The sequence below is a fragment of the Pocillopora damicornis genome, chromosome 2 (genome assembly GCF_964200805.1).
Source record: "Pocillopora damicornis chromosome 2, jaPocDami1.2, whole genome shotgun sequence".
In the NCBI taxonomy this organism is placed as follows: Eukaryota; Metazoa; Cnidaria; class Anthozoa; order Scleractinia; family Pocilloporidae; genus Pocillopora; species Pocillopora damicornis.
The window spans coordinates 4,410,914-4,438,634 of NC_142671.1; the positions used below are offsets into that span (position 1 = coordinate 4,410,914).

Sequence of the window (27,721 nt, forward strand, 5' to 3'; positions counted from 1 at the left end):
ACGGCAACAAAGCTAAGTGTGTTCTAGGAAACTCACGAAAGCGTTACCGTGCTCGTGGGCAGAGATGGGAAGATCCGGACGACACTAAGAGCCAACCATATTGCAGGATTAGTTGCCGTACCCTCTGTGAGAAAAATAAATGAAAACCGTATATGTGAACTGGCGATAAAGACGTGAATATGGAAGCGATCTTCGCAGTAATTTCCACTACCTGAGCGGTAGTGGAAATAAGGCCTGAAAAAATTCATTTTATGTTGACATAGTTATCTATTTTGACACTATGAAAAGTAAGCTGTTCGTAAATTTTTCGCGCGCGTTGCAGAAATATTTGAAGGATAAGAAACACAATAGCCTTCATTTGGCCCAAAAATATGCTCGTAAATGTGTTAGCTCATTCGGATCAATACAAAAAGAGAGAAATTAGAGGGTGTCAACGGGGTGACGGCTTATACGGCTTGCGGTTCAAAACCTTGGCCAATTCACGGCTATCGGTTAATATCTGGGATCGGATGCTTTAGAGCTGAAAACGTTCTAAATCGACTGCAGGGTAAAGGATATGATTCATTTTAAGATTGATATCGTTATTCATTTAATACATTTGCATCCTGGGCATAGTGGGGAAAAAAGCGTCTGCTTGCTAAACCGGATGTCTCCCAACTCATGGGATTGACAGACCATAATTCTTTCTTAATTTTTTTGTTAAAAAGACCATGCTAACAACCCTTTAACTAAAGTAACATGAACAAAATAACAGAATTAACTTTTCGGAAAACAATTTTATTTACTTGCCAAGTTAGCTCAAATATATTTGTAAGTTGAAAATTTCTAATCTCAAATTGAAAAAGAGCGCCGAAAAAATTGCTGGGTTAGGCTAATATGACGATTGCTGTCAAAGATCTAGAACAAGATGCAATTGCACGTTGATACCAAGGAATTCCTGTGTCTGTACTTGTCTTGTAAATTCTTGATGTTTTTCTTGGCTGAAGCAGGTTGGAACGTGCATTAAACAATTTGAAACTTTGTTTCTTTAAGAAATTTTCTGTACAATAAAAGGAAAATAATTGTAGGAAAGCCAATACCTTTATTTTGCTTTTGAATCTTTTGTTTACTTTTCTCTATTGTATTTCCTGTTCCGACAGGTTAAAATGTGCCTTCAATGCCTTGAAGTTTTGCCACTCAATTTCCCTTTTTGAAAGGGACGAAATCTGGCGGAAAGCCTTTGTTAGGTTGTCAGAGAATGTTTCGGAGCATTTTTCCTAATATAAAATTGTTTCATTTTGGGGTAAAACTGTAGGGGTAGCGCTGCCTTAAGAGCTAGGCGAGCTGCTAAGAATTTGTTTTTCGTACAAACACCAGGCTAACTACATTTATCCATGTGTTCATTACTTAGGGAAACAAAAACAAAACAAAAATATACTATTGTGTACCTTTGTTTTCTCTGTAAGAATCAATTAACGCAGCTTACTTAAAGTTGTGGTCCATTCCTCCTTTGGATTAGAATAATATTTTATAAGGCAACAAACTACATAAGTTGATTGTAATTCTCTGTTTATTTGTAATTGACACCGTCGTGGAATGATCTCACAAAGCCTTTAAAACCGCACTTGTTTGGCAGCTTTGAAATCAATCTCATCTTGGCTGTTGGAGTTGCAGTACCATTTCCCTCTTAATCATAAATTCATGATCTCCTTCATAGAAAAAGGATTTCTTCTGGCGCTTTTGGTTTGCTTGATGCAAAACAGCGTCACCAAAGGTATTTTTAATTTTCAATATTCGATTTGTTCAAACGATTCCTATCGAAAAGTCTCTCAAACTACCCTCACTGACTATCAGTTAACAAATTTTACATCGGACTTTTCTATCAGTACCAATATGATTGCTTGATGTATTTTTTAAGCTCTCATGATCTGCGTTTGCTTCAATACTGATTACGTTTTTTGGAGAATAACTAAAATGCGCGCCCCACCACCCCCAAATTTAGGGGATGGGGCGTGTATGCAATTCAATTGGCGTCGCTAATGCTGAGACGTTTTATTAAGCTGAGACCTGGCTATACAACGAAAGATATTAATAAGCGTCAAAGGACTCGGATTCCCAGAGAAATATGTCCAAAATCAGTTTTAGTCTTGTCAAGATTATCCCTTACCATAAGCAAGCTTTATTCAAACGAAATAATGCTTCTGAAAAATAAAGAAAAAAAGTCAAAAAATACACGTTTCCTTTATAGTTCACACTTGATTGGTTCTGTACTCGTTTTATTCATGATCGACTGCCTTGTAACATCCAACTCGTTTTTGAACAGGTCTGGAGAGTGAGAACAGAAAATTTTCCGCAGCAGGTCACATACCTGTTACACTCCAATGATGCTTCTTGTATTCGAGGTTAACTCTCCAATCTTCTGACATCCATTGTTTCGTGTATTTTTCTTGTTTTAAAGTAACTCTCTTATCTCATGGCTTATTGACCTTTATTTCGTTTTAGAGATGAGATGAGATGTGTGGTGTGCTAGTCACTGCACCCGTAATATTCTCACGTTTTACTAATATTACCGATATAAAAAACAACAACAACAACAAAACAAAGCAAAACAAAACAGCTGCTTTATAGAGTGCAAGAACCGACTTCAGTTGTGTGAGATGTGTGGTGTGCTAATTACAGCACTCCTAACATACTCTTATTTTACTCATATTTCCGATGAAAAAAAAACCAATAACAACAACAAGAACTGCTTCAGTCGAGCGCAAGACCCCATTGCAGTTTTAGCGTAATCTAGAAAAAAAATATCGTTGACTTTCGTAATTGATTGACTTTTGTGGTTTTGTCTTATATTAATTTGCTTTCAGTGAAATCGGAGAAAACGAATTAAAAAAATTAATTTACAGAGAAAACAAACAACGGGCAAACTTGCTTTCCATCACCCTTTCATAGATCAGTTTTCTGAAGATAGATTGAGTCACGTTCCAAAGCCTCGCCACAAACAAAATTTGAGATACTAATCTAGGTTAGACCTAGTCAAGGGTCTTGCTTAATAATTGAAAAAATACAGAGTTTTCAACTCTCACATTTTCCCCATTTCAGTGTTTAGACGTAATGATTGGATTTTTTTTTGGAGCCCTCTATCTTAAGTGTAATCCCTTCAACACAGCACTCGCATTTTTGCTAATTCTGATTAAAAATAAAATTCTCTTTCCGCCATTTTAGGTGTTCAGAGGGGTAAGATTGACATGCAGGTGAGAAATGGTGATCTAACTTGCCAGTACGTGTCATTCAGCAGCAAATTCTCAGGAGATGGAACTCCCGTCAGAGTATTTGCTTCAATTAATCATGGAAATAAATCATCAGGGATCCATGATATAGCTTTCATTTGGATCGAAGATGTTACAACGAGCCGTTTCAAGGCCTGTCTCGTACAAAGTGGCAAAAACTTAGAGAGTAACAGCACTATGATTGATTGGTTTGCATTCCAAGGATCACAAACGGGAGTATCTCATGGCCATGCTATTTTTAGTCTTTTCACAACTGGATCACAATGCAATCGGGTTAAATTCACTCAGGTATGAATACTTAAAGCATGACAGTCGCTGAGTTCATAATCTAGTCTAGTTTTTTATCTTTGTTCACTCATCTATTTTTCTTTTTTATTTCTTTTAAATAAGCCGTTTACATCGATACCCAAAATTTACGTGACAGTACAGCATGGAACTCTAAACCAAGTTCAGGACGCCATGAATATTTGGATTGCGAACGTCTCCACGAATCATTTTGAAGTTTGTTTACAGGAATCGACGACATTCGACGGCCTTCACGATAAACTTTTAGTGGTATGTTGAACATAGCAATTACAAAACAGTTATCACACCGTCAAGAAGTCTATGATATTTATTCTTCTTTTTGCAGAATTGGATGGCCTACGAACATTACCCACTATCCTGGGAGGCAAAGGAGTCCTCAGCTGTAAGTTTTTCCGAAAACGAGGTACCATCTACAAGAGACAGTTACGCATTCTGTAAGGTATGAATTACCCCATATTAACCTGCCATCAACTTCATCACATAGAAAATAATCGAAAGCATCTCTGCTAGATAAATCAGGAGCTGAGAGCACAAGCGTAATTATCGGAAATTTTTCAATATGTGCGAAGGTTATACATGGTCATCTAACTCCAAACGGAGAAAAATAGAAATATACCAAATTTAGAAGCTCTACCCCTTATTATAAAATTATGAAGATAATGGCAAACTTTTAAAAGGTTTTAAGACCTTACGGAATGAGTCCCCCCCCCCCCAACATATTCCAAAATAAATCCTCCAATAGTACAAACCTTCAGCAACGGGGGGGGGGGGGGGGGGCTTCATCATTTAATTCCAATGATGAACATTCTTCGAGAGATGGAGGTGGGCAACATTGACCGGTCTTTATATGGAACAATGTTAAGCAACAAGCTTTAAAAGAATTAGGCATAGAAATATATATAATTTTTGGCAACTTCCATTTTTCAGAATGTCACTTTTTCAATTCCATTTTACTCTGCACCTGTGCTACTTACAACTGTCATTAATGGTGGTGATAACAATGCAAACAGCGATTGCTCCGTGAAAGGTCCCATAATCACTTGGCTGGAGGTGAGATGCTAAAAAATATCTAGACATTTATATAATTAGACCTAATATGGAAACCAGAAATTTTGTGAGACCAAAACAATTTGGGTACAGCCAAAGACAGAAATTAGTCAAAAAAAAAAAAAACAGAAACCAAAATTTGGCAAGAGTACAAAATTAGTCAACCGCTCTAACATGAATTTTGGAGGGTTTTTACTAAGTACATGGGACAGCCAGGAAAAAAGTTAAAATCTAATTAAATAGTTTCAAAAACTAATTGAATATGTATTGTCAGGAAGATTGGCAAAAATTACAACAAAACTTTAAATGAAGATTTTCTTTTTGAACTGAATTAACCCAGAAAGTGACGTGGTAGGTCTCTTCTGATAATAAGGCACGTTACACAAGACCACTATCTTGCAATTTTCCAACCTCTTTGGTGAAGCTAAAGGAGGACAACAGTCATTGAGTTATCCCCACTTAATGGTTTGAGGAAATGCTTTGACCTCATGTTTTAACAACAATATTTTCCCTTTCTTTCTTTTAAGGAAGTGACTACCTCTTATTTTCGAGTGTGTATAAAGGATAGTGCTGGATATGATGGTCAGAGAAGCAAAGTACTCGTTGATTATTTGGTTATCGGAGGTAAGATGTTATGATATAATTATCATTAAATTTACAAACTAAAATACATTTAGCTGATTTCGATGATGTTAGCCATCGCAAAAGTCATTGGGGTTTGGTATCGGGAAAAATATTAATAAACTCTCATCGAGTGGGTGCTCATAGGCATAAAATTCCAAGAATTACACAATTATATTAAGGAAACCAATTAATGTAAATTAAGTGCATATTATCTTCGATTATTCTTCATACTGTAACACCTTAAATTCTGGTACCTCAGTTTTCTGTAGGTATCAAGTAAATTTCAAACATTCATTTCCAGAACTGCAAAAGATTGGAACTAACAACCTTTCGATTGACGCGCTGGAAAAAAGGAAATGTTTTGTCTCTTTTCAAAGTAAAAAAAGAAACATTTCTTTGAAGATTTTAGTTTTATTTTAGCAATATTTCTAACCTTGAGACTGTATCGTTTGCAGATTGTAAAAGTTGTACTATTTTAAGATGTTAATAGCAAACTTAACCATTTATTGATTTTATTGAGGCATTTACTCATTTCATCGAGACCCACTTAAGACCGCCTTAGCGAGTTGGGTTCTCTTTTTAAATTTAGTGACATTATTATTATTATTATTATTATTATTATTATAATTACAATTACCATCATCATCGTCATCGTTCTATAAACCCTATCATCAATATTATTATATGGGGTGGAAGAGAGCTAAAAATATTTGTATCAGCTGTTTCCAATCTTCCGTCTACTGTAAACTCTACCGGTACCGTTATGTCCTGAAGTTTTTGTATCCAGCTTTTACTCTTAACAAATAAATATTTCACTTGCAGATCTCGATCCCTGTTTAAATGTAAGTTGCAAGTATCACAGCCATTGTGTAGCCTTGTCTCCAAACCGATCTACTTGTGCTTGTGAAAGCAGCTGTCCGTCATATGAAGAACAGGTCTGCGCATCTAACGGTCGCACATTTACCAACTTGTGCTTGCTTAAGCAAGACATATGTAAAATACGTGGGAATTATACCAAGTATCATCTTGGCAGCTGTATAGGTACATTATTAATGAAATCTAAAGTCTTTAAATTGTTTTAGCGTTTGTTTTAAGGCCATTTATTTCAGAACCTTATAGAAACTAAATTTCTTTTCCTAAATGTCTCACGCTCGATAAAAGTATTTCGCACTTTAATGAAAAAACCTTGCTTTGTTGCAAACATGTATCGTGAACAAACAAGGGGAATAATTTGCGCGTCTGCCGTTGCTCGCAGACCTTTCGAGAAGAGACTACCCTGGCTTAAGCACACTTAAGAAAACCATCCTGATAGATAGCTGTACTTTTACATTTTTATGGAAATGGTATACTCGTCTGCTAAATTATTGCCGTTGGACAAAATTTACCATGCCGTGTAATTTTGTAAGATATAATCCTAATACAAGACTCAACTCACTAACAACTTTTCAGTTGTCCCTCGATGGTTGAGGCACCGACAGCGAATTTCGATGCTTTACCAGAGAGCTACATATTACGATGGTGATATGAACCATGACTCAAAATAATTTTTTTTTTTTTTTAACCGGTGAACTCAAAATTTCTATCTTCCTTATTCTAACAACAACTCTGTACTTTAGGTTTCCCTCTTCAGAAAGGAAGGAATCAATTCCCAAACGTTCCTTCCTGGGCAGAAGACCATTGTGAAGTCATCAAGTTTAAGCCATTCAAATTTTACCCTGACCAGAAAATTTATATACAGCTTACTGTTAATCATGTGAACTACAGTGACTCCACTTTGGTACATGAAGCCACAACACCCTGGGTTGAGAGTGTTAACAACACTCAGTTCACAGCTTGTGTCACTCGAGCTGGTAGGAATGATTACCCCTCGGATAGCTTTGCCACGGTTGATTGGGTCGCTTATCAGGGTGCACCGTCTGGGGGAGTGGCAGGCGAGAAACGGTTCTCAAGATGGTGGACTGGGACTAGCTGTCAAACGGTCACCTTTGCCAAGGTAAAGTTATTTTAATGCTTCAGTAGAAAAAGACTTGAATTTCATTTGGTCTCTCGAAAAACTGCTAAAAAACATTATAAAATATAAAATATATAGAAATTCCCGAATTCCTGAAACAGTAAGCGATACTTTAGCACCCGAAAAGAGCCCAAACTTGTTGGCTACTAGCTTTATGAAATGCTATCGAATCCCTTCCTTACTTTCATCCAAATTTTTGGTTGTATCCTGTACATTTCTTAGGGAAAATATTCTCGGCCACCGACAATTTTTGCAACAGCTGAGCACCACAGATCTCACCTTAAACACGATGCCACCAGTTTGTGGATGGAAGATGTCTCCGTAAATTCCTTCAAGATTTGTCTTCGGGAGCTGCAGAATTTTGCAGGGGTACATGACGACATATCGGTGGTAAGTGTTTTTACATTTAGGAATATAGCCTTCATTGCTTCCAAGGGATCGAAATTACAGTGAGAGGAATAACGATGAAAAGACATAATTATCACGGTCAAGAGATTTCTTAATTAAGAATTGTTAGAGGCACACTCTTGGCAAAGAACTCGACGTCTTGTTGAGATCACGACGCAGTTTTCAACACAAGGGCCTCAGCACAAATAAATAGAATCAAACTAACGACCATCATTGCATTAGCTACACGTAAAGGCTTTTCTGAAACTTAAATATGCACCGCGCTTTATCACAAATTTAAAAGCCGCTTGGGAGAGAAGTCCATTTAACTCCCTACTGTTCTTAAACAGAGTATTTCTAACAGAGGAAGACAGGGATTCTATTTCCTCCTCTCTTTTCCCAAAGGTAAATTATTGTTTTCGCCATTGTTTTCTTTTATCAAGCAACTCTACATTTAATTAAGTATGCAGTTGCACAAAGTAAACCATCGGATTATGGAGAAATCTTGCCGCCACCTTAGTTACCCTATTCTCTTATCCATCATGTGCATCAATCGTGCATTGTTTTTTTTTTTATTTAGAACTGTCTCGCGTTAGAGTCCCTTCATAGACCACTGTTTTCAGAACACAGTGATGTAAACTTTCAGAATAATCTTTCACCATCTGAGATTTACAATTTTGCCGTCTGTGAGGTGAGTTCAGCACGGAGTGATTTGGAACATCATACATGCTAGCCATACTAGTAAAATGCTTCTCTGTTTGTACATCTTGTTTTTGTTTCGGTGTGTCGAGAGTCTTTATTACTTTTGCAGCTTGATTAATTGTCATTGTCTTGTTGGGATCATGTATCATGCAAGACATATTGCATGAAATGGGACAACTAAGTTTTTCAGAGTCAAGCTCCAGTAATAAGATTCCTTATCTCATTCCATAGGATGTGAGTTTTAAGCGAAGCTACAGAAAATCACCAACGGTGTTAGTAACAGCTAAACATTCTACCAAAGGAGGAAAGACAGCCGCAGAGTGCAATGGAATTGCGAGTTGGATTGAGGTAATCCAGAGGGCTTTCATATTCTTTTTTAAGGAAAAATCGATTTCACCAATCCAAAAATCTTTGAAGCTAGATAATTCTGTATCAAGCGTGGAAGAATAGAGGCTGTTAGAGTAATGCAAATTGTCAATCGATGCCATTTTCAGATGAGGCTATCAATTGACAGAATAGCACTCTTACAATGATCTTCATGATAAAGTGGGAGAAAAATCGCAAGCACGTACTACAGCTACCTTTATGAAAGTACGATTTTATGTTTGGACATTCTCTTTGACATATTTAGCTGCTACTCAATACCATTTGAAAAGTAACTCAACTTTCTCCAGCCATAATTTTTTCACATTTTGTCTTTTTTTTTTTTCAAGTTTATCACCCCCTCCAGGTTCCGCATTTGCGTGAAGGAACTGTTCATCCAGCATCCAGCATTACGATCCATTGTTGGTATCTTATGCAGTACTATCAGGCTAGTGAATTTTCTACCCCTATTTAAATGGTATTCTTGGCTACGTTACTGTTCTCAACAGGTTTTAAGCCCTTGATATTCCAAACCAGGATACATTAGGGCTTTAATCTATAAAAACAATCAAAATGAATAACTGCTCACACGTTTAATAGCAATGATACAGGTGCAGGAGTCGACTTTTGACATTCTTCTCGCTCCGCGGTAAACTTTATTGACCAAACATAACCCAATCGCAACGAAAACGTTTAGAAAGGCGTCGATGAAAAATTGTCACTTGTCAGTTTTGAGTGTCTGGAGAATAATGAAGCCTTGATGATTTTATTGTGGCTGTTATATGCCATGGATCATATCAGATAGAGGTGTCGAGACAATTCCATCACGATTCTCGTTCTCAGAGAAACGCGGGAAGTAACATGCCGTCAATATTCATTTCATGTTGATGACCGATTTGTGAAGGACGGCTAAGATAGGTTCATAACATAATTTTAAAGTCTTAATTAATGAGGCCATTACAGTAATCGTGCCCATCAGACTCTTGGACATCAGGCCGACATCCTAATATAAAAATTTTAACTCTCAACCATTAATTTTCCTCCCTTTATCTCAAAAGATGTTTGCGAGGAGGACTGGCAGTATTTCAATGGATATTGCTACAGAAAAGTATCTTCTTGTGATTCGTGGACCAACAGCCAGGGTACATGCGCAGCCCTGGGGGCTAATCTTCCCAGTATCCACAGTCAAGAAGAAAATGTTTATGTTCAAAGTCTACATGATGGGGAGCATTCTTGGCTGGGGCTCTCCGATATAAAAACTGAAGGGAAATTTGTATGGAGCGATGGAACATCGTACGACTTCCATTACTAGGCGGAACACCAGCCAAACAACTTTCACGATGAGGACTGTATTCATACGCTTGGTTTCCTTCAAGATCATCGATACGAATGGAACGATGTTAATTGCAGTGACTGCCACAGATTCACTTGTAAGAAAGGTAAGACATAATTTTGGGGCCAAATTGAATCTGGCAGTAGTGATGAAAAATGAACAGCATTTCTAAATGTTTTACTATATATATCATCCCTCCTTGTAACTGATAAAGATAGACATTCTTTTTTTTTTACCTTCAAAAAAGAAACTGCGCGAAATCTTAGCTCTTTTTTTCTGCGTCAGATAATCGACCGCCGCTGAATTGTCGATTTCCTTGAGCATTTCCATGGAAAAAATGGAAAAAAAGAAAAAAAATCCCTCAACTTATTTTGTCCAGTAAAACCATGGAGATTACACAACTTGATTTCTATCTTTTCGTCAACAAACTATAATGAATGTAACGATTTCTCCAACGATTGTCCATTGAACGCCTCTTGTGTGAACAGTGACGGTTTTTACTCATGTCGATGTCCTGTTGGTTTTCGTCTGGATGTGAAAAATTGTTCCGGTTTGTCAAATTATTAACCTTCATTTAAAAGAAACAATGTTATGGTCTTGAATAAAAATTAAACTGTAAATCTGTAATACTGGGATTAATTATCACACCATTTTGTCTTGGTTTAAAATTGAAAATAAATGCCATTTCGCTTTCGTAGCTTTGTGATAAAAATTGAATAAAGTTCAGACTCACGAGGAGACGGTTCAAAAACATTAAACTAATAGGGCATGAGTCTAGCCATGACATGTCTTTAATATTTTTCATCGTTAATTTAAAATTTATTTTAAATATTAAATATACCATAAAAAATAACCTTTTTTTTCGTTAAGACAGATATAGACGAATGCAGCTCAGGGTCATTTCCCTGCCATGCAAAAGCTAAGTGTGTCAATACTCCTGGTTCCTACTCTTGCATATGTTCAGCAGGATACATAGGAGATGGAAAGATAAATTGTAACAGATCAAGTAAGTAAGAAATCACCTCAAAGAGTCAACGTACTCTTTATCCACCTGGTAATAATGAAAAAAAAAAAAACGCCTCCCGAACTCTCGATCCTTAGAGGGACATTGAAAAGGAAGGTGTCGCAGGGGGGCTTTAGTTTATGGAATTGAGTGACATGCAATACAGAACAGACTCGCCTTTAAAATGAACACTTCTTTTCGACCTGTTTATCCCCTAGTTTCAAATGTTTAATGTTCTAGGTTTTCACTCAACAGCTAGCTGCGCAGGGCTGTACAAATCTGGTAAAACAACCAGCGGTATTTATACAATCGACCCCGATGGTTCTGGTGCCTTTGATGTATTCTGTGACCAAACAACAGCCGGTGGTGGGTGGGCAGTTTTTCAAAAGAGAATGGATGGATCGGTAAGTTTCTACCGCGGCTGGACCGACTACAAGAACGGCTTTGGTAATCTGAATGGTGAGTTTTGGCTGGGACTGGACAAGATTCACCGCCTTACAAAAAAAAAGAACAAGCTCCGAGTAGATTTGATGGACACCACAGGCAGCACTGTTTACGCTGAGTACAACATGTTTGCAGTTAGCAGTGAGAGGACTAAGTACACGCTTAGCCTTGGGAGTTACTCAGGTAGGAGAAAAATGTTCGCCACCATTTGTTATTGATAGAAGCTTAAGTACTTCGTCGTGGACTTTAACATGTGAGACTAAACGTGTTCGAAAAATATTTTCTCTTTAAATGTGGCTTAAAATATGGTAGGGTACATATATCTTTTTTTCATAAATATCATGTTTATCTTGTGCCCGATTTCTTCAGTATCGCTCGCGGCTGCAGTGCACCCAACAGAGACGAATAATAACGAAATTTAGACGAAAAAAAGCACAAATTACGCAGCACTGCATCCCCAACTTACAAATAAACTTCAATTGCTTTAAAAAGGCCATTTTATTTGAATTTACTCATTGCACCCTTTGCCTTTTAGATTAAGTTAGTTCAGATTAACTTAAGTGTATTATTGAGAGAACAAATAAAACGAGAGATTAGCGACATACGATAACAAGCAATACGACCTGTGCGAGTCATAAGCTTGAAACTGATAAGAAAAATTCTAGATCGTGGGCCTCAATGTAAAGGTGATTCCAAAGTATTGCTCTGTGAATCCTGGGGATGCGCATTTAAGTCATGTAATCAGGCGAATAAGCGTGCGCGCACTCAGAGAACACGGTGTTTATTGTTTTTCAATAATTAAATAGACCATATTTTTATTGCATAATTTTGGTGGGCAAATCATCCCCTTCTTATTGGAGAAATAAGAAAAGAAATTCATCGAAGGGAAATAAATATAGCTTAAACCATCTACGAAGCCAGTGACCTGAGAATTCAAATCATGACCTCGAGCAAGAAAATTACGTCATTTTTACACAAATTATACATCGAATTTTTCCATATTTTCGAGAATTTCTACTTATCAAGTTTTTTTTTAACTGCTATTTTAAAAGACCTTGCTTCCAGCTTCTGCAAAGTGTATCGTGAATCGATGAAATGACGCGCGCGATTACTCTCATTACAGGCATAAACGGGGAAAGTTTGGCTCATCATATCCCTTAAACAAGCATGTTGATCTATCTATTTAATTTTATTTTTCGAAACAAACAATATTAAGGAACAGTTGAGGCGAGTTTAAAAAATATATGTACATTTGATAATTTGAGGAATCACCCTAATTAAGTCCAGCGTGATATGTATAGTAGGTTAAAAAGGGCGTGCCACGGCTACTGACCGTCACGGCTACAGAAAGTCGCATTCTGTCAGAAACACGTCAGCGGTCATTTAGTATTATATTTGGGGCTGTAAAGCTGACCAAGTTGCTGCTACAGAGACTTGGCTGAGTTGTGATGATGATAGATTACGATTTAAACTTTTTCCTTTCCATTATAATTTATCCCTTTGACTACCGTTTTTCACTGAGTTTGGTGACTAAAGTGTCTAGAAATTGTAATTTATGTAAATAATAACGGATTTTCATCAGTGACTTTAATACATATGTGAATGAACCAAACAATAGTGAGTCAAGTTAATTTCTGTATCTGCTGGAATATTTCTGTTTACAACGGTGAGCCCCACCGATATTCATGGTCACACCCGGATCGAAAGAGCATAAAGTGTTCTTTTACCTGGATGTAATCATCTCCCGCTAGTGTAACCAGATTATAAGATCTACATATCGAGTAGACTGCTATTTTTCTGATCATGAACCGGTGCTATGTCATTTTCACTCAATCAAACCTCATTTTCACCCTATTAAAACCTCATTTCCTCATCTAACTCTTCTCGAGCTTTTAACATCGTGATGCGCAATTAATTAAATATTTCATATTGATAACTACACAATATAAGTCAATAAGTATTATATTATATCATGTATTATATTATCAATGATTTGTAATGTATTATTATTAGTACTATAATGATGTTATTAGTAGTGTCGTTATTATTTTCATTATTACTATCATTATCATTATTACTAGTATGATTCTTATCATTATAGTTATCATACATCATTATCACAAGGCAACAACTGTTTCGGTTGCCTTCACTCAACTAGCCTGTCCAATGAACGAATTTAGGATTCCGGCCCGCTTTGAAAGTAAGAAAGGGAGTTAATATTGATTATGCTAAATTCGCTTTTTCTTGTGCAATTCAGACATCATCGAACCTTTCTAATGCTCTTTGGGTGGCTTTTTCAGGAACTGCCGGCGATTCTCTTTCTTCTCATCGTGGCCGTCCCTTTTCAACCAAAGATCAGGACAACGACGATTCGTCTAGTAACTGTGCTGTGATCTTCAAAGGAGCCTGGTGGTACCAGAGCTGCCATGATTCTAATCTGAATGGACTTTATCATCATGGGAAGCACTCATCTTATGCCGATGGAGTCAATTGGAATCACTGGAAGGGATATTACTACTCCGCCAAGAGAGCTGAGATGAAAATTAGACCAGTTTCATTTTAAAACTTTCTATTTTTTTCCTTTGGAGCGTTTTCTGTTTTCATTTGTAAATGGAACACAGAGAAACAGGGTTAGATATATAGATTTCCAAAAAGGAAATGTCGATTTATTAAATCGCTTTTACAAGTATCCATGTAGTTTTGAAAGCTTTCTAAATAACTCGCAAAAAAGTGCCTTACAAATTAAATCAAGGCTAGAAATAGCCTAGTAAAATGCTGAATTGAATTAACTAACCTTACAGAATAACAATTTCATCACAACGAGTTAAGTTTTCGTAGTGTTCATTCAAGAGTATACAGAATAAAAAGGAGGGAAAGCTAGACAAAAATAAGCACTCAGCTTTTCAACGCAGCGGACTCTTTCTATGTCAAAAGTGGACTGTCGTCGTCGTCTGAAGAGTCAAATATGCGTTTTATTCGTTTAGAAGTTTGTTTTTTTATGTGATTCTATTGAAGACGAGGACGAATTGATATTGATGGTAAAATTTCATCCGTAAACACAGTACCCAGAAAGAGCTTTGCTGCTGTCGGCGTTGGACTTTGTTGTTTTGTTGTTTCGACAAGAGAGTGTTTTAGTTTGAACCATTGAAGTCGAGCCACTGAATATTCTTGGCATACTTTTCTGTCGTTCTTGTGAAACATGACTGCAACTGTTAATACTCTGTACATTTTTGTTTCCTGATAACTGCATTGTATGACTAGGAAAATATCCTTATCATTTAATGTTTGAATTATTCGTTTTCGAGCACTGTGGTTTGTAAGGAAAGAGTTGTCAAGATCGGCTTTCGCAACCATTCTTTTCATTAGACCGTTAAATTTGTTAACTTCCACTGCATTGGCTTTAAATCAAATTTTATCAGAGTTTTTTGTAGTATGATCAACACCCAGATAAAAGATAATGATAGATGATGACTGGACAGAGAAAACAAATTCAAGTAATCATTTCTAGGTGTTTAATATTCTTAATAATTAAGAAATACTCTTACGTCCAATTAGGAATACTCTCATGGTATTTCCTATTACAAAATGTGGACTTGATAACCAAAATAACACGTAATAAGGCTTCGGGATGAATTTAAGGTTGTTTGAATCTCAGGATCTTTAATTAATTCCCCGATATTAAACAAATCATTTAAACAAACCAGCAACTGTTATAAGTCAGCACAATTACGAGTACATTAGACCAGATCTCACGGGTCTCCTGCAAGAGATAAGAGTTCTATGAGTTTTACTGGAACGAGTAATAATGTACTAACACACGTAAAATTACTGTTTGGTTGCTGAGTAATGTAAAAGTACTGTTTAAAATAAGATGATTCTACTAGGTTGATAGATAACTGATTTTTAAATAAAGACAGAATATCGAAAGCAATCGTGGAAGAATGAGCGTCTCCTGGACTAGAAGAATCAGTAAAGAACAAAGCCGATTAACATACCTGCAGATAAGCGTTTACTTTACTGATAAATGTACAATACAGTAGCTGATGAGGGCCGGCGAGAGGATAATATATAGATCATGTGTAAACATCGTAGTTCAAATGAAGAGCACTTACAATTTCCACTGTGAAGTCACCGTAAAGACATTTATCAATGACCGCAATCAGTGAAAGAACCAACAACAAAAAAGCTTTTGGAAATGATATGTGGCATAATAACAGTGTTGGGTAGCAGACGCACAGAAATGAACAGTTTATGAAAATATCCACGTGTGATCGATCTACAATGATTCGAGATCAATCGCAATCTTCTGTGCCTAAAGAGAGAAATTGTGAGTGTGAATGTTCCCTTGAAAACTGATGCTTTTTAAGGTCAAAGGTGATAATTAAATGCTAGGAACTTCTTGTGAAAGTGCGGTTTTTAGTAAGCATTATTCCAGTCCTTCGAATTCCTCAACCTGCTAAGTGTCAGTTCATACTTCATTTGAGAGTTCATTGCCGGATAGAACTGACAGTAAATTGCTACTGACATGTATCCAGGCTGAGAGACAAAGAACGAAGTAGTCATGTGAATACTATGTGGATAGAGTTGCATTTATTTGTCGAGTCCTTTGTCGTTCACTCTTGTTTTTGAATATGTTGCGGCTAAGAAATGTGAATGTGGAAATAATTTTAAATGAAGAGATAATGAGGTTAGGCGTTTGAAGCTGGACTTGCAATTAGTGATAGCTACGATATTCATTTATCATGGCATATAGATAACTTCTAAGTCTATTTGCACTCTCAGCGTCTCTTGCACAAGTTCCACGGCTGACATCACAGACCAAACTTGACCTAATCTCCCTTAAACTTGGTGTGGGGCGTATTTTCCGAATTTTGATAATTCACAGAAAATCGAAGAAAAATTGTCTGAGTACGATTTTGTCATCAGTGTGATCAGAAACTAAAAAAATTTTCTAAACGGTAGAGAAAAGAATTAGAGGTTAGGGGCACTTTTCATATCTGTAAAAGGAGGCCAGGATCAAAGAATAAATTTTCTTACCACAGCACCGGGATTCAAATCACCGCTGATCTAATAACAACGATATAATGACTGCTGCTCATTGTGAAGTTATTATTCTATCGTCGTACTTAACTACATTTGGGACAAACCGACCAAAGCTTCACGCTAATTATCACCAAAAAACAATGCGTTATCGATGAGAGCGAAGATTTATCATATTTTTATCTATGCGACAGTTTGTTTTATCGACGGAATCTAGGCGGTCGATGTGCTCCTTTTGACCCCGAGCCTTTTTATAATTTCGCCTTAGGAGGAATAATAAAAAGAAAAAAAAAACAAAAATACAGACCACAGACTGAAAAATAAACTACGAACCATAAAAGAACTGACAAATTACCAAAGCGGAAAAGAAAACGAATAACTTAGGGTTGGATTAGAGGTAAGATTTGTGTCAGCTCTGTAAAGTCGAATTCATGGTTAGTGTGGAGAGAGATGAAAGTTATGATGCATTGCCGCGTGTAATCCGGGCAAGGAATGTTGAAACTGCTTTGAAATATCGAATTCAAGAGACTATTTACATTGGGATTGATTAGATATTTAGGCCATTGCTGCAAAAGCTATTTTTTTGCACAAAGGGTTGGTGTACGAAAAATCAACATCAAAACTCAGTGAAAGATTATTCAGAATTCTCTGGATGGACTACACACCTTACCGTGGGCGATGCGCTTAGGCCGGATATTATAAAGTGTGTCATGGAGATAAAGTTATCTCAGTTTATAATCTTTGTCATCACTTATAGTTTGACAAAGATGAAAAAGCCGCCGCCACGAAATTTGCGATGTTGACCTTTCCACATTTCTACTTAACGTGGGTGTTAAATCTTTTTAATAGCTAAATATTTATCCAATTGCCAGAAAGATACCTAATCAGCTACATCGTTTATCTGATACCACGACTGAACGGTTGAGATTATGATTGTGATTGTCCGAGGACAATTCTCGGCAGACGGAAGTTTGGATGACTTGAGCTAAAAAATGTTATTTATTCCTGACAAAATAATACACAAGGATAATAATACCTCCGTAACGTCTCACTTGCCCGCCAAAGCAAAGTTACAATTTAAGTTAGGAAACTCATTAGGATTGTTGTTGATTTCCTTGTCATGAAAGATTTGTATGGTCAAATCCAGTGGTCAATTGCTCCATATTTCGTTCTATGATAACACTTCCTACAGCTTGGGTTTTTTTCCCTAGTCATTTCTCGACACATAAGTAAGACATATAATTCATAAATATGCAAGAAATGCGTCACTATTACTTTGTTGTTGACATTATCTTTAAACACATGAGTAAAAATATTTTCTTAATGGACTATTTAGTTCATTAAAGTGCTACCCACGCAAGGTGAAGAATTTACACTTAATACAAAAGATCAAGAAGAGAAAGTAAAGGTATTCTTGATCGAAGACCCTGCTACTTATTGGCTTTTGTAGCCATTTTTAGATCAAAAGAAAAGTTGTGCAGAATCGAGCGCAGATTTCAGACAAAATTGTGAGATTTATCAATGTCTTGTTACCGTCGTGCGGGGCCAAATTAATTTGACCTGACTGCAGAACGGAAGTGATTTAAAACCCTTGAGGCGCATGGAATTCAATTAAAGTTATAAAAAGGTCTAAATTAACTTACAATAGTTTGGAATTATTTAATAATTTAGAGGGAAATGTCAAGTGGTGCTGATGACGGTGGTCGATTTCCGGAACATTTAAACAACAAAACAGCCTAACAAAAACCGCGATATTTTCTCCCGCTAAAAAAAAAATCGTACTTTTATTTTCTTAAAAAAAAAAAATCAATTATAATGCCTGGCTTGTTGATTCGCGTGTTTCACTTCCACATAGGACCGGGCATGATTTTCGCCGAATATTCTAGAAGAGGAACCGGAGCGTGAGCTTGATCAATATTTAATGACCGAGCTTGTCATAGCCAGAATGTTTCATCATTTAGTCGACAAGTATCTTTGGCACCCAGACGCTTCCAAAATGTTTCGAAGCCATCCCTGCATTACGGTAAAAAAAAAAAAAAATTTCGCAAAAAGGTTGTAAGGGAAGAAGTCTACAGTGATTGAGTGTCAAATCCTGATATCATTGGCCATTTTTTTAAATAACTTTGCAAAATACAGTATGACGTCGCTGTTATCATGGTTGTTACTAAAGACTAAATGTTCTCCCCTTTATTTTCTTCCTTTCGCTGATAATAATGTGGGATGTCTTTGAGGCAGACCCCGTAAGAATCCGGCTGGACTTGTTTTTCATGGTAGTCACAAGTTGCAAAATGGACCAATGAGATTTCAAGGGGTGCCGTCGTTTACTTCCAGTCTAGGTAAAATCGACGCTTGACGTACCAAGAGATCCTTCATTTTTAATAACTCTTTTACGCTCCTTTTGTAGATATAACTCAGTCACTTGTTTACACTTGTTCGGTCGACTGTGAACATCACTCGGTCAGATTGTGTCGTAAACAATTATCGCTCCGCAACTTGACGTTATTGAAATATTACCTGGTTTGTAACGGGGACTTTTTCGGTCACTTGAATTGTCAGCTGTACGCACGTTTTTCAGTCAGCTGTAAAAATAGTTGTTACAGTAGGCATGCTAGTAACTCGTTTTATTATATGGCTGAGATAACCTGAGCCCTCTAACTGGTTATTACATGGTCAGTATTTTTCCGCACGGACCGTTTCCACGGAAACGGTCATAAGCCTTGTAATTTTGGTCACGAAAGCTAACAAACTACTTACTAACCTATAACCAATATTCCTTAATGCGGCCCTCGCGCTCGGTTAGTAAGAAGTTACTATTCCCTTATTCCGTCAGTTGTAATCATACAGTACTCCGTTGTTGTAAGAAATAATTGGCTTAGTTACTCTGTCCGTTGTTTGCTCTTATTCGGTCGGTTGTAATCATAATACTCTGTCTGCTGTAAGAAATAATTAGCTTGGATACTCTGTCCGTTGTTCGCTCTAATTTGGTTGTAATCATAACACTCTGTACGTTGTAAGAAATAATTAGCTTGGTTACTCTGTCGGTTGGTGAAGAAATAGTGACGGTTGCTCTTATTCAGTGGGTTGTCACAATCAAGGTACTCTTTAAGGTTGCCCCACGCCTCTCTGGCTTTCGGAGGAGACTCATGGATATCGACTTGCTAATCTGTGAGAGGTAAAAAGTAACAAAATAACTAGATAAATAAAACTCAGCGAAATTATTGGTAGAATTTTTAAATAGGTACAAGGCATATGATATATCAAGAAAGTAAAAATTGTTTCTTTATTATGTGTCACCATTCTTTGATAGCTGATAGATTTCAGGAGCTCGAACATCAAACTCGTTCTTGACGAGAAAGAGCTTTCAGATATACCGATACCTTCACAAGACGCCGATCCCATAAAAATGCTCCAATTGCAAATAAAAATTCAGATACCACGAAAGTGATCACAGTCAGCTGCAGCTGAAAATTTGCAAACGAGTCCTTTTGGTCAGAGTGCGTGAATCAGATCTTGGATCTGAAAAATGATAAACATCTTTGTTTACATAGCTATGTACTCTAAAAAATGTTCTTTTGAGGGAATTTTAAAAGTCGCTTCAGGTAAACGAAAATCAAGGAAACCGTTTCTTTTAAAATGGTTCACGTTCCTTTCAAAGTACAGGTAGTTGCCTTTTTTTTGTTTTTGTTTTTTGAGGACAGGCATCACAGTAAACCACGACGTGAATACTGTGGAGAACGAAGAGGAATAACTTACTTAAGGAGCAAAATGAAGATTTTCGTGTGTCTTTCAGTTTGTTGAACGTTTCCTTGTAGCTCTTTTAAATCACCAAGTTGAACGTCTTTCAAGGACGAATGTACACGCGTTTATACAGGAAGTTCACTGACGCCCTCGGACACAATGAAGATGATTAAGCCAGACTCTAGAAGTGCTTAATACTGAAACGAAGTAACTTTGAATCAACGATGGCTGTCACGATTGCACCTATTGTTTCTGTAATTACTCTATCCTTTTTATTCAGGTATGTTTGGTTAAAACTTTAAGAATGTTTAATCTTTATCCTCACTGGTGAGCAATATGTTTGTGTCGAGAGATTATTTTTAAGTAAGCACCTACTGCTAAGAAAGTAAGATAGTGACCTATGTGCCACCTAAAAGCTAAATCCATCATTTAATGACCTAAATCATACAGATGTAAGGTGACCTCGATGAATGCCTTTTCCCCAGCTATGTTACCTGCAACGCACTGATATTTTCCCTCATCTTCCTTCTTGACTTTTTCTATAAAAAGTTGGGGTAAATGGTTTGGTCTCGTCGAACTCGGGTGATCTTTGCCCTGAAACTGTATTGGACATCATGTGAATCGTTTTGCTTGGTCCACCTTATATCGGACGGAGGACGACCAGGGGGATGACCAGTGGTAATACAATTCAAAGTTAAATCAGACCCGATAACAATTCCTAGGTCCCACCGATCCTTGGCCCTTTGATTGGATAGTGCATTATACGGATCATTGTCCTTCACACATGAGATGTTTGGCTTGAGACAATCTTTGGTTCAGTGTAGGTAAAATTTACCGTAAATTCGTTTACAGTGCTTTGGTTCGTTGGATCTTCCACACTTTGCATAGGCTGGGGGTCTGAGGAATAAAAATGATGCAATTATTGTTGCTATAAAGGCTATATGTTCAAAAACACCTTTGAAAATAAAAAGAAGCAAGGAAGAAAAGCCTTGACTGGCCTAAGGGAATGAAAAGGCTGGAAACCTGCCTTCGCTATTTGGATTTTTAAGTGCACTTAGAGACAGATCAGCAGTTGTTTCTTGCTTATGCATAGGAAAAATGTTCAAAATTTGTGCATCTCATCATCATTTAATTTGCTTTTCAAGTCCTTTGCCTTCCCCTTCTTTTAGTTTTGTGACGTGGAAGGAAATTTTTTATGAGGAAGAAAATTATTTCAACTCATAAAAATATCTTTGCAAATGATTGAATGATCCACGTGTCCTCTTCCTTTATGACACTTTTTACGGGAAAAAGCTCAGATAAAGCTTTTAGGATGAATCATTATCATCTTTTGTAGAGACTAATTATTTCCAAATGTAAAAAATAAATACCTCTAACCTCTAGATTACACGAGTCGAGACGAGTCATAAGAGACTTTACGAGGGGGAAGGTTTACAGACTTTCACGAAACCGTAACATAGCGCTCACGACCCTCCTAGAGGGGAGGCTCAAACTCCAACAACATAATATGATGGAAAGCTGATAGGGTTGTTTTTCTTGTGTCCCTTTTTTCACAGAGCCAGTCATCACTCAAGCGTTCTTTTCAATTTCACCTTCTTGTTGCATACCTTGCGGACGAATTTCGACTGATTTTCCTCTGCAATGTGCACGATAACCATTTCCTGCTTCACACGTGTAGCTACCGAGTTGCTCTTCCGTCAGATTTTTCGACATTAACGTACATCTGTGTTTTAACACTATTTGTATACCCTGTACACATCTGTGTCCAGCTGGCTTGTCCTGTGAATCGTACCACTGAATATACTCGGTCCATTTATCGTAATACCCTGCGTCAATATTCCTGGGCTGCGCCATACAAGTCAGGTTAACCGCTGTACCTACAGAAAGTTCTTGCCTTGGTGGACTTGTGGAAATCTCAGCGGCCATTCTTAACTCGAAAAGATGAAATACTTGTCCTAGCAAAACCAATAATACTTCCGCTACTTAATTGTCTGTTTAGAGTTTCAGTTCATGCCCGTGGGTCCAAGGAGATTTATCAGACCACTCATGAGTATGAGGACCACCAGAAAAGCTTCAGAATTAAGTCCCATTATAACACGTTAACAAGTACCTGCGAGTCTTGCTGAAATGGCCTGAAATGAAGAATGTCTGCTTAATACAGGAAAACGCTCTATTCTGACATGATTATGGTGAGCTTACTTGGTTAAAGTGAGTTCATTATATTTATTCGGTGCTTCAAGAATATTATGCAGGTAAATTGCAAAAGTTTTTTTTACTGCCTTTTCGGTCAATTTCAAGTAATGATTTTTCTGGTTGCTAGTGTTAGACCCTTGGCAGCAAGTTCCCAAAAGGACAAGCTCAATTTAGCGATTGTTTTTGATGCGAACTGTTAATGGTTTATCTGAGTCAATCTTTAATCACATGTCTTAAGAATTAAGCTTTCTCACATTCATTAATAATTCATATGGTGATCATCCAACCAAATCACACCAATTTCGTCACATGCTTGTGGTTTGAAACCCCAGTAAAACCCTGGAATATCGCGCTATCCATGACTTTCATATAATATCAAACCCTTGAGTGAAATAAAGCTTCAAAGACTGGTGAACTGGTTTCTTAATTTGAATATTAATACAACAAACTTGCCGAGAACGTGTGAAAAATTCGTGAATATTTCCATTTTCTTCTATTCCTGTGGTGCGACCGAGACGCTATCTCAAAAACTCGTGCATAAGGTTTTCAAACACTCAAAAAAAATTAAAGCACTCGGTCTGCGGCCTCGTGCTTTCATCAGTTTTCTCGTGGCGGCAGAGAAGTTCTATATTTTTTGGTGCGTCTCGCCTATTCTAGTTGGTTCAGCTTTGCTGCCCAAGAGCTCACCAGAATTTAGTCAAAGACCTAGACAAAATGGGGAAAAAAATCCAGCGCTCCTATAATAATTACTGCATCTATTATGATAAATAGCTAGCTGACTATGAAGTGATCCTAAATAAAGTCAATAAACTCAATGTTTTTTTGGACAGGTTTTGACGGCCTTGTCAGTTTGTAATTAGCTTCGGCGCCGATTTTCTCAGTAATCTCGTTTTTACTCAGGAGAGAGGTCTCACTCGGCTATAAATATACTGCATATGCCATTTCGAAAAATTTAGCATGCCTCCATTTTCATTGATTCTTTTTTAGATCTCATACCACAGACTAAGAAACAACATACGAACCTGACATATAACTGACGAGTCACTAATGCGAAAAGAAAAACAACTTAGTGCTGGTGTAGAGGTTATATTTTTTGTCAGCTCTATAAGGTTGGATTCATGATTGGTGTGGAGAGGGCTGAAATTTATAATCAATTGTCGCATGTGAGCCGGGTACTTACCTTGATTGTCCTTCGAATTCCGGGCAAGCACTGTTGGAACATCTTTGGTATATTGGTTTTATAATCCAACAAGCATAGCATTGAATTTTCGAAACATAAGAGTGGAACTTTCCAGAACATTTTTTTCATTTCATCATGTGTTCCCATGATGCAATAAGGACGTTATCGGCACTTACTACCCCTAACAGATTGTAACTCAATGCTCCTGTCGCGTTTATTGATTACAAATCGTAAGTTTTCTTTAACTCATTTGCACGTCAGATATTCTATGATTTCTATCTATTTTTGGTGAGGGATGACCATATTAGACTTGTCACATACTTTTCTCTCATTTGATTATCGTCATTACGTTGGTGTTGGGAAATCTTGAATTTCCAACGAGACTTACCGAATAAAAGATTGGTAGAACTTAATGAAATGCTCTGAATCGATATCATCTGTGTAGTTAAGTATCGACGAACAACCTTTTAGAACGTTTTAGTCATTCCTCTTTCCCCATTTTAAATATTCCTGCTTTTAAAGATTCCCATTTTAGAGATTCCTGCTTTTAAGGATTCTCCACTTTTAAAGATTCCCCATTGCCCACTGCCCATTGCGCATTCCCCCATTCCCTGTTCCTTGTTTTAAAGATAGCGGAGCTCCCTACTCAACGAGAATATAGTTTACTGCTGATCTAAATCAGGACAACTTATACTACTTAATCACATTGGGGCCGTGAGAAAATTTCTGACGGTTCAGATCTTTGGAAAAGGATAGCTTTTGAGAGACTCGCCCACATGATCAAAAGGAATGCCCAAGACAATTTGTCTGATTGCATTTAACCGGCGCCTCATCCTATTTATTGATAGAAATCGAATGGATTTTTTGTTGACCCTAAAGAAGGCGCTGGGTTCAACCGACAAGTTATCTGTCAAAATAATCAACCAAACATAACTAATAAAAGAGATAAGATACGTTCGGCTCTATACAAGAAATAAATGAAAATATCGACATTATGTGGATCTCTAACATAGCACAGAACAGATTGAGGACCCCGATGACAAATCATCCTAGAGATTTATAATGATAGTTACTTTTTTGATATGATACGTGTAACAGATTTGAACTGATCTTGACAACTCGCAAGGGCACTGATAACCCGAGAAATTTCTTTTTACGACATCGTTTCGCAGTAGAATAACGCAACCTTTGCTCTAGCATCCTCGGAACGCAATTCCCGCAGATGGCAAATTCAGCTTATCATAGGTCCGGGTTGCTACGTGTCGACGAATTCCCCTCACTTTGCACGCGTGAGTTAGAGTTCAAATAATCGCAAATGCTTTATTTTTATGAGAAATTTTCAAATCTAGGCCACATATCATTTAAAACATTTGTGTTAAAAGAGGCTTCCAAGAGACGGAAGTGTCGCGGTTGAGGGCCGTCCGCTTTAAGCTTGCTCTCGGTCGAGGGCCGAGTATTCCACTTCAAACACATTGCCCGAATTATCAGAAAACAACTTTCCTGTAATCAGTTCAAGGTCCTTTTATTTTTCTCTAGTCTCTGGAGCTTGTTTTCGCTGCGTGCTCGTCATATTTTTGTTTATGACCGTGGCCTGTGTCTGTAGTTCTCCGGGTATTCCCACGGACTCTCGCCAATGCTGAGCGTGAGATTTAGCATATTACATTTAGGAAGACTCTTAAAAGCATTATTTGAGACTTAACGAGGTATGTAGACTCAATTAATACCGTTTTTAATACCTCCGAATAGTAGCTTTAGTTCTGTAAACGACGGCTGACAACCATCGAAACTCAACTATAGGAAAGACACCAAAGCCCAGTTCAAACGGTCATGAATCACTCGCGTTTGACTACAAACTATCGAGTACTATCATTGGCTATCATCAACTATCATGTAGTTGCTGGCAAAAGGCAGCTGCGTAGAACACCACTTGGTGGGGCCTCCATTTGTGTAGAAAAGCAAAGAGAATTAACCTTACGAAAAGAAAGAGTGCGATGCTTTTACGAAACGAAACGGTAAGACATTTTGCAAACCCAGCACTAGAGCACGTCGACTTAAAAGACACACATATGACTCAACAGTGGAGGATCGAAAACTGGAATCGGTGATATTTTCAATAACAATCATAGCTTAGTATTTAGGTGCCAGTTTGACACTCGAATGACAAAACATTAAAGAAACGCTACGGCCCAGCGCAAAAAAATTTGACATAAAAATAATGAGTCGAAAAACCGCTCAAAATAATTTATACGATCTAGTAAAAACTTCATTAATCAATAGCAGTTACTAATACATCAACCTCCCACCCCTCCGTGCGTTCTAATATTTCGTCCTCCACCCCTCCCTCAGTAACAACAGTCTGCCTACCACCCCTCCCTGGGTACTGATAGAATGTGTCCCACCCCTTCCTAATTACTAATGGTCTGCCTGCCCTCCGGATCAAATGGTCCGAAAAATAGTCCAAAAAGGGTCCGAAAAATGTTCCAAAAAATAGTCCAAAAAATAGTCCAAAAAATAGTCCAGTGGTCCAGGGGTCTCACGATTCAGTCCATATTTCATTCTATGCCCATTGGCCATCATGTTTGCATTAAAACGGTTTATGAGAGTTAATGATAGTCGACAAAATCATTTTATGAGATCGCGTTATTGTACACAAACATGGTGTGCTCTAAGGGTAGAAAAACACCATGGTTCACTAACACCCGCTCGTTCAAACGGCTGAAACTATCATTATCTATCTCGCCTTTTTTAACGGAGCTTAAGTGACTTTTTACAGTGGTCATTTACATTATCAACTCAGTTAACAAAACCAAATTATCTATGCATACATATTCCCGGAGCCTACATAATGTTGTGAAGTTAGTTGTCCAGGTGGTCGCCAGATTGAGCCCCCACCTTACGTTTCCTTATTAGAGTGTTACGGCCCTTCATCACCTCATATTCGGCGTGCCTTCGAATGAATGATGAAGGTATTTATTTATCCAAAAATGAAGGTATTTATTTATCCACGACAGATTACAGTCTAGCTGATGTGGTCGTGTCTTATTCAAGTCTTAGAAGTAAAAAGTAATAGCGGAGCTCGCAGAGCGTAGCCCCATAACTAAACGAAATAGTAGTAACCCATCAAGCCGAAAAAATTTGGTTGTACGACCGTACAACCGTACAAGGTGCTACTTTTAGCATGCGCGGCCAACTGTACCACGGGCACTATATTAGCCATTACGTAATGGAAGGGCGAGGGAGAAGATAATGCGCAGGCGCGATTGCGAGCGTAACTTGGATACCCCATCAGTGTACGCCAAGAGACACCGTCAGATGACGATAAAGTGCGCATACTCGAACGTCGAGCTGCAGTGTAGCGTACTGCGGGCACATTGCACGAGGGCTTCACGTGAGCTAGTAGATGAAATTTGCCACCCGCGTTTTGAGCGGGAAATCGAACTGGTCAGGATGTAGTTGAACAGTAATTCTCAGTATTTTGCAATTTCTAAACAACTCGTAAGACAACAATACCGACAGAGTTTAAGCTTTGTCAACCGGAGGAAGTTGTTATAATTCAAGTTCGTAGAGAGGGTTTTAATTGAAAATAGGCTGCATATAAAGAGACAGAGCTACCAAAGAAAGCAACAAGTAAACGGCATAAAGTGAGTCCAGGAAATCGCGCAAGAAAGTTACAAAGGACGCCAAAATAGGCATAATACAGCGAGAAGAACACGAAGGAGAACAATAAAGAGCATAAGTAAAAAGGCAAGTTTCTAGCGAAGAGCAACGCGAGAAGGAAATACAAAGTCGCTTCTGAAAGAGGTCATCAACAAAGAGAAGCAAACTGCAAAGGATCCGCGAAGGAAGAGAAGGTAAATCGTGTCCTATCTGGGTTTTCTCTTACGCTAAGACCCAGGAAAAATTCAAACTTTTTTTTTTTCCAACCGTCGTTTGATACTAGCTTCAGTTTTGAATTCAACAGATCACGTTTCGGTTAACCATTGACTCTGGCATTCATCGCCTAAAAACTCTTACGCCGGTTCATCGCTCAAATAATATTGCATAGTGTTCGTATTCTTCAAGTTATTTCGTTTCCTTTCGTTTA

The 27,721-nt window shown here is 37.6% G+C and overlaps 1 protein-coding gene and 1 pseudogene across 2 annotated transcripts; both read left to right on the forward strand.

Annotated features, from left to right (window-relative positions):
• Positions 1–1,631: 1,631 nt before the first annotated feature.
• LOC149049613 (uncharacterized) lies at positions 1,632–9,962 on the forward strand (annotated as a pseudogene). The gene is made up of 13 exons (XR_016184442.1): positions 1,632–1,753; positions 3,202–3,554; positions 3,657–3,821; positions 3,898–4,011; positions 4,500–4,622; positions 5,147–5,243; positions 6,066–6,284; positions 6,860–7,236; positions 7,477–7,644; positions 8,222–8,332; positions 8,575–8,691; positions 9,057–9,132; positions 9,765–9,962. The product of XR_016184442.1 is annotated as an uncharacterized LOC149049613 (transcript).
• Positions 9,963–10,946: 984 nt separating this feature from the next.
• Positions 10,947–16,348, forward strand: LOC113673507 (ryncolin-4). Its single transcript, XM_089197184.1, has 3 exons — positions 10,947–11,161; positions 11,302–11,669; positions 13,787–16,348. The coding sequence occupies exons 1-3, from the start codon at positions 11,100–11,102 to the stop codon at positions 14,047–14,049; spliced, it is 693 nt and encodes a 230-aa protein (XP_089053310.1). The 5' UTR covers positions 10,947–11,099; the 3' UTR covers positions 14,050–16,348.
• Positions 16,349–27,721: the final 11,373 nt, after the last annotated feature.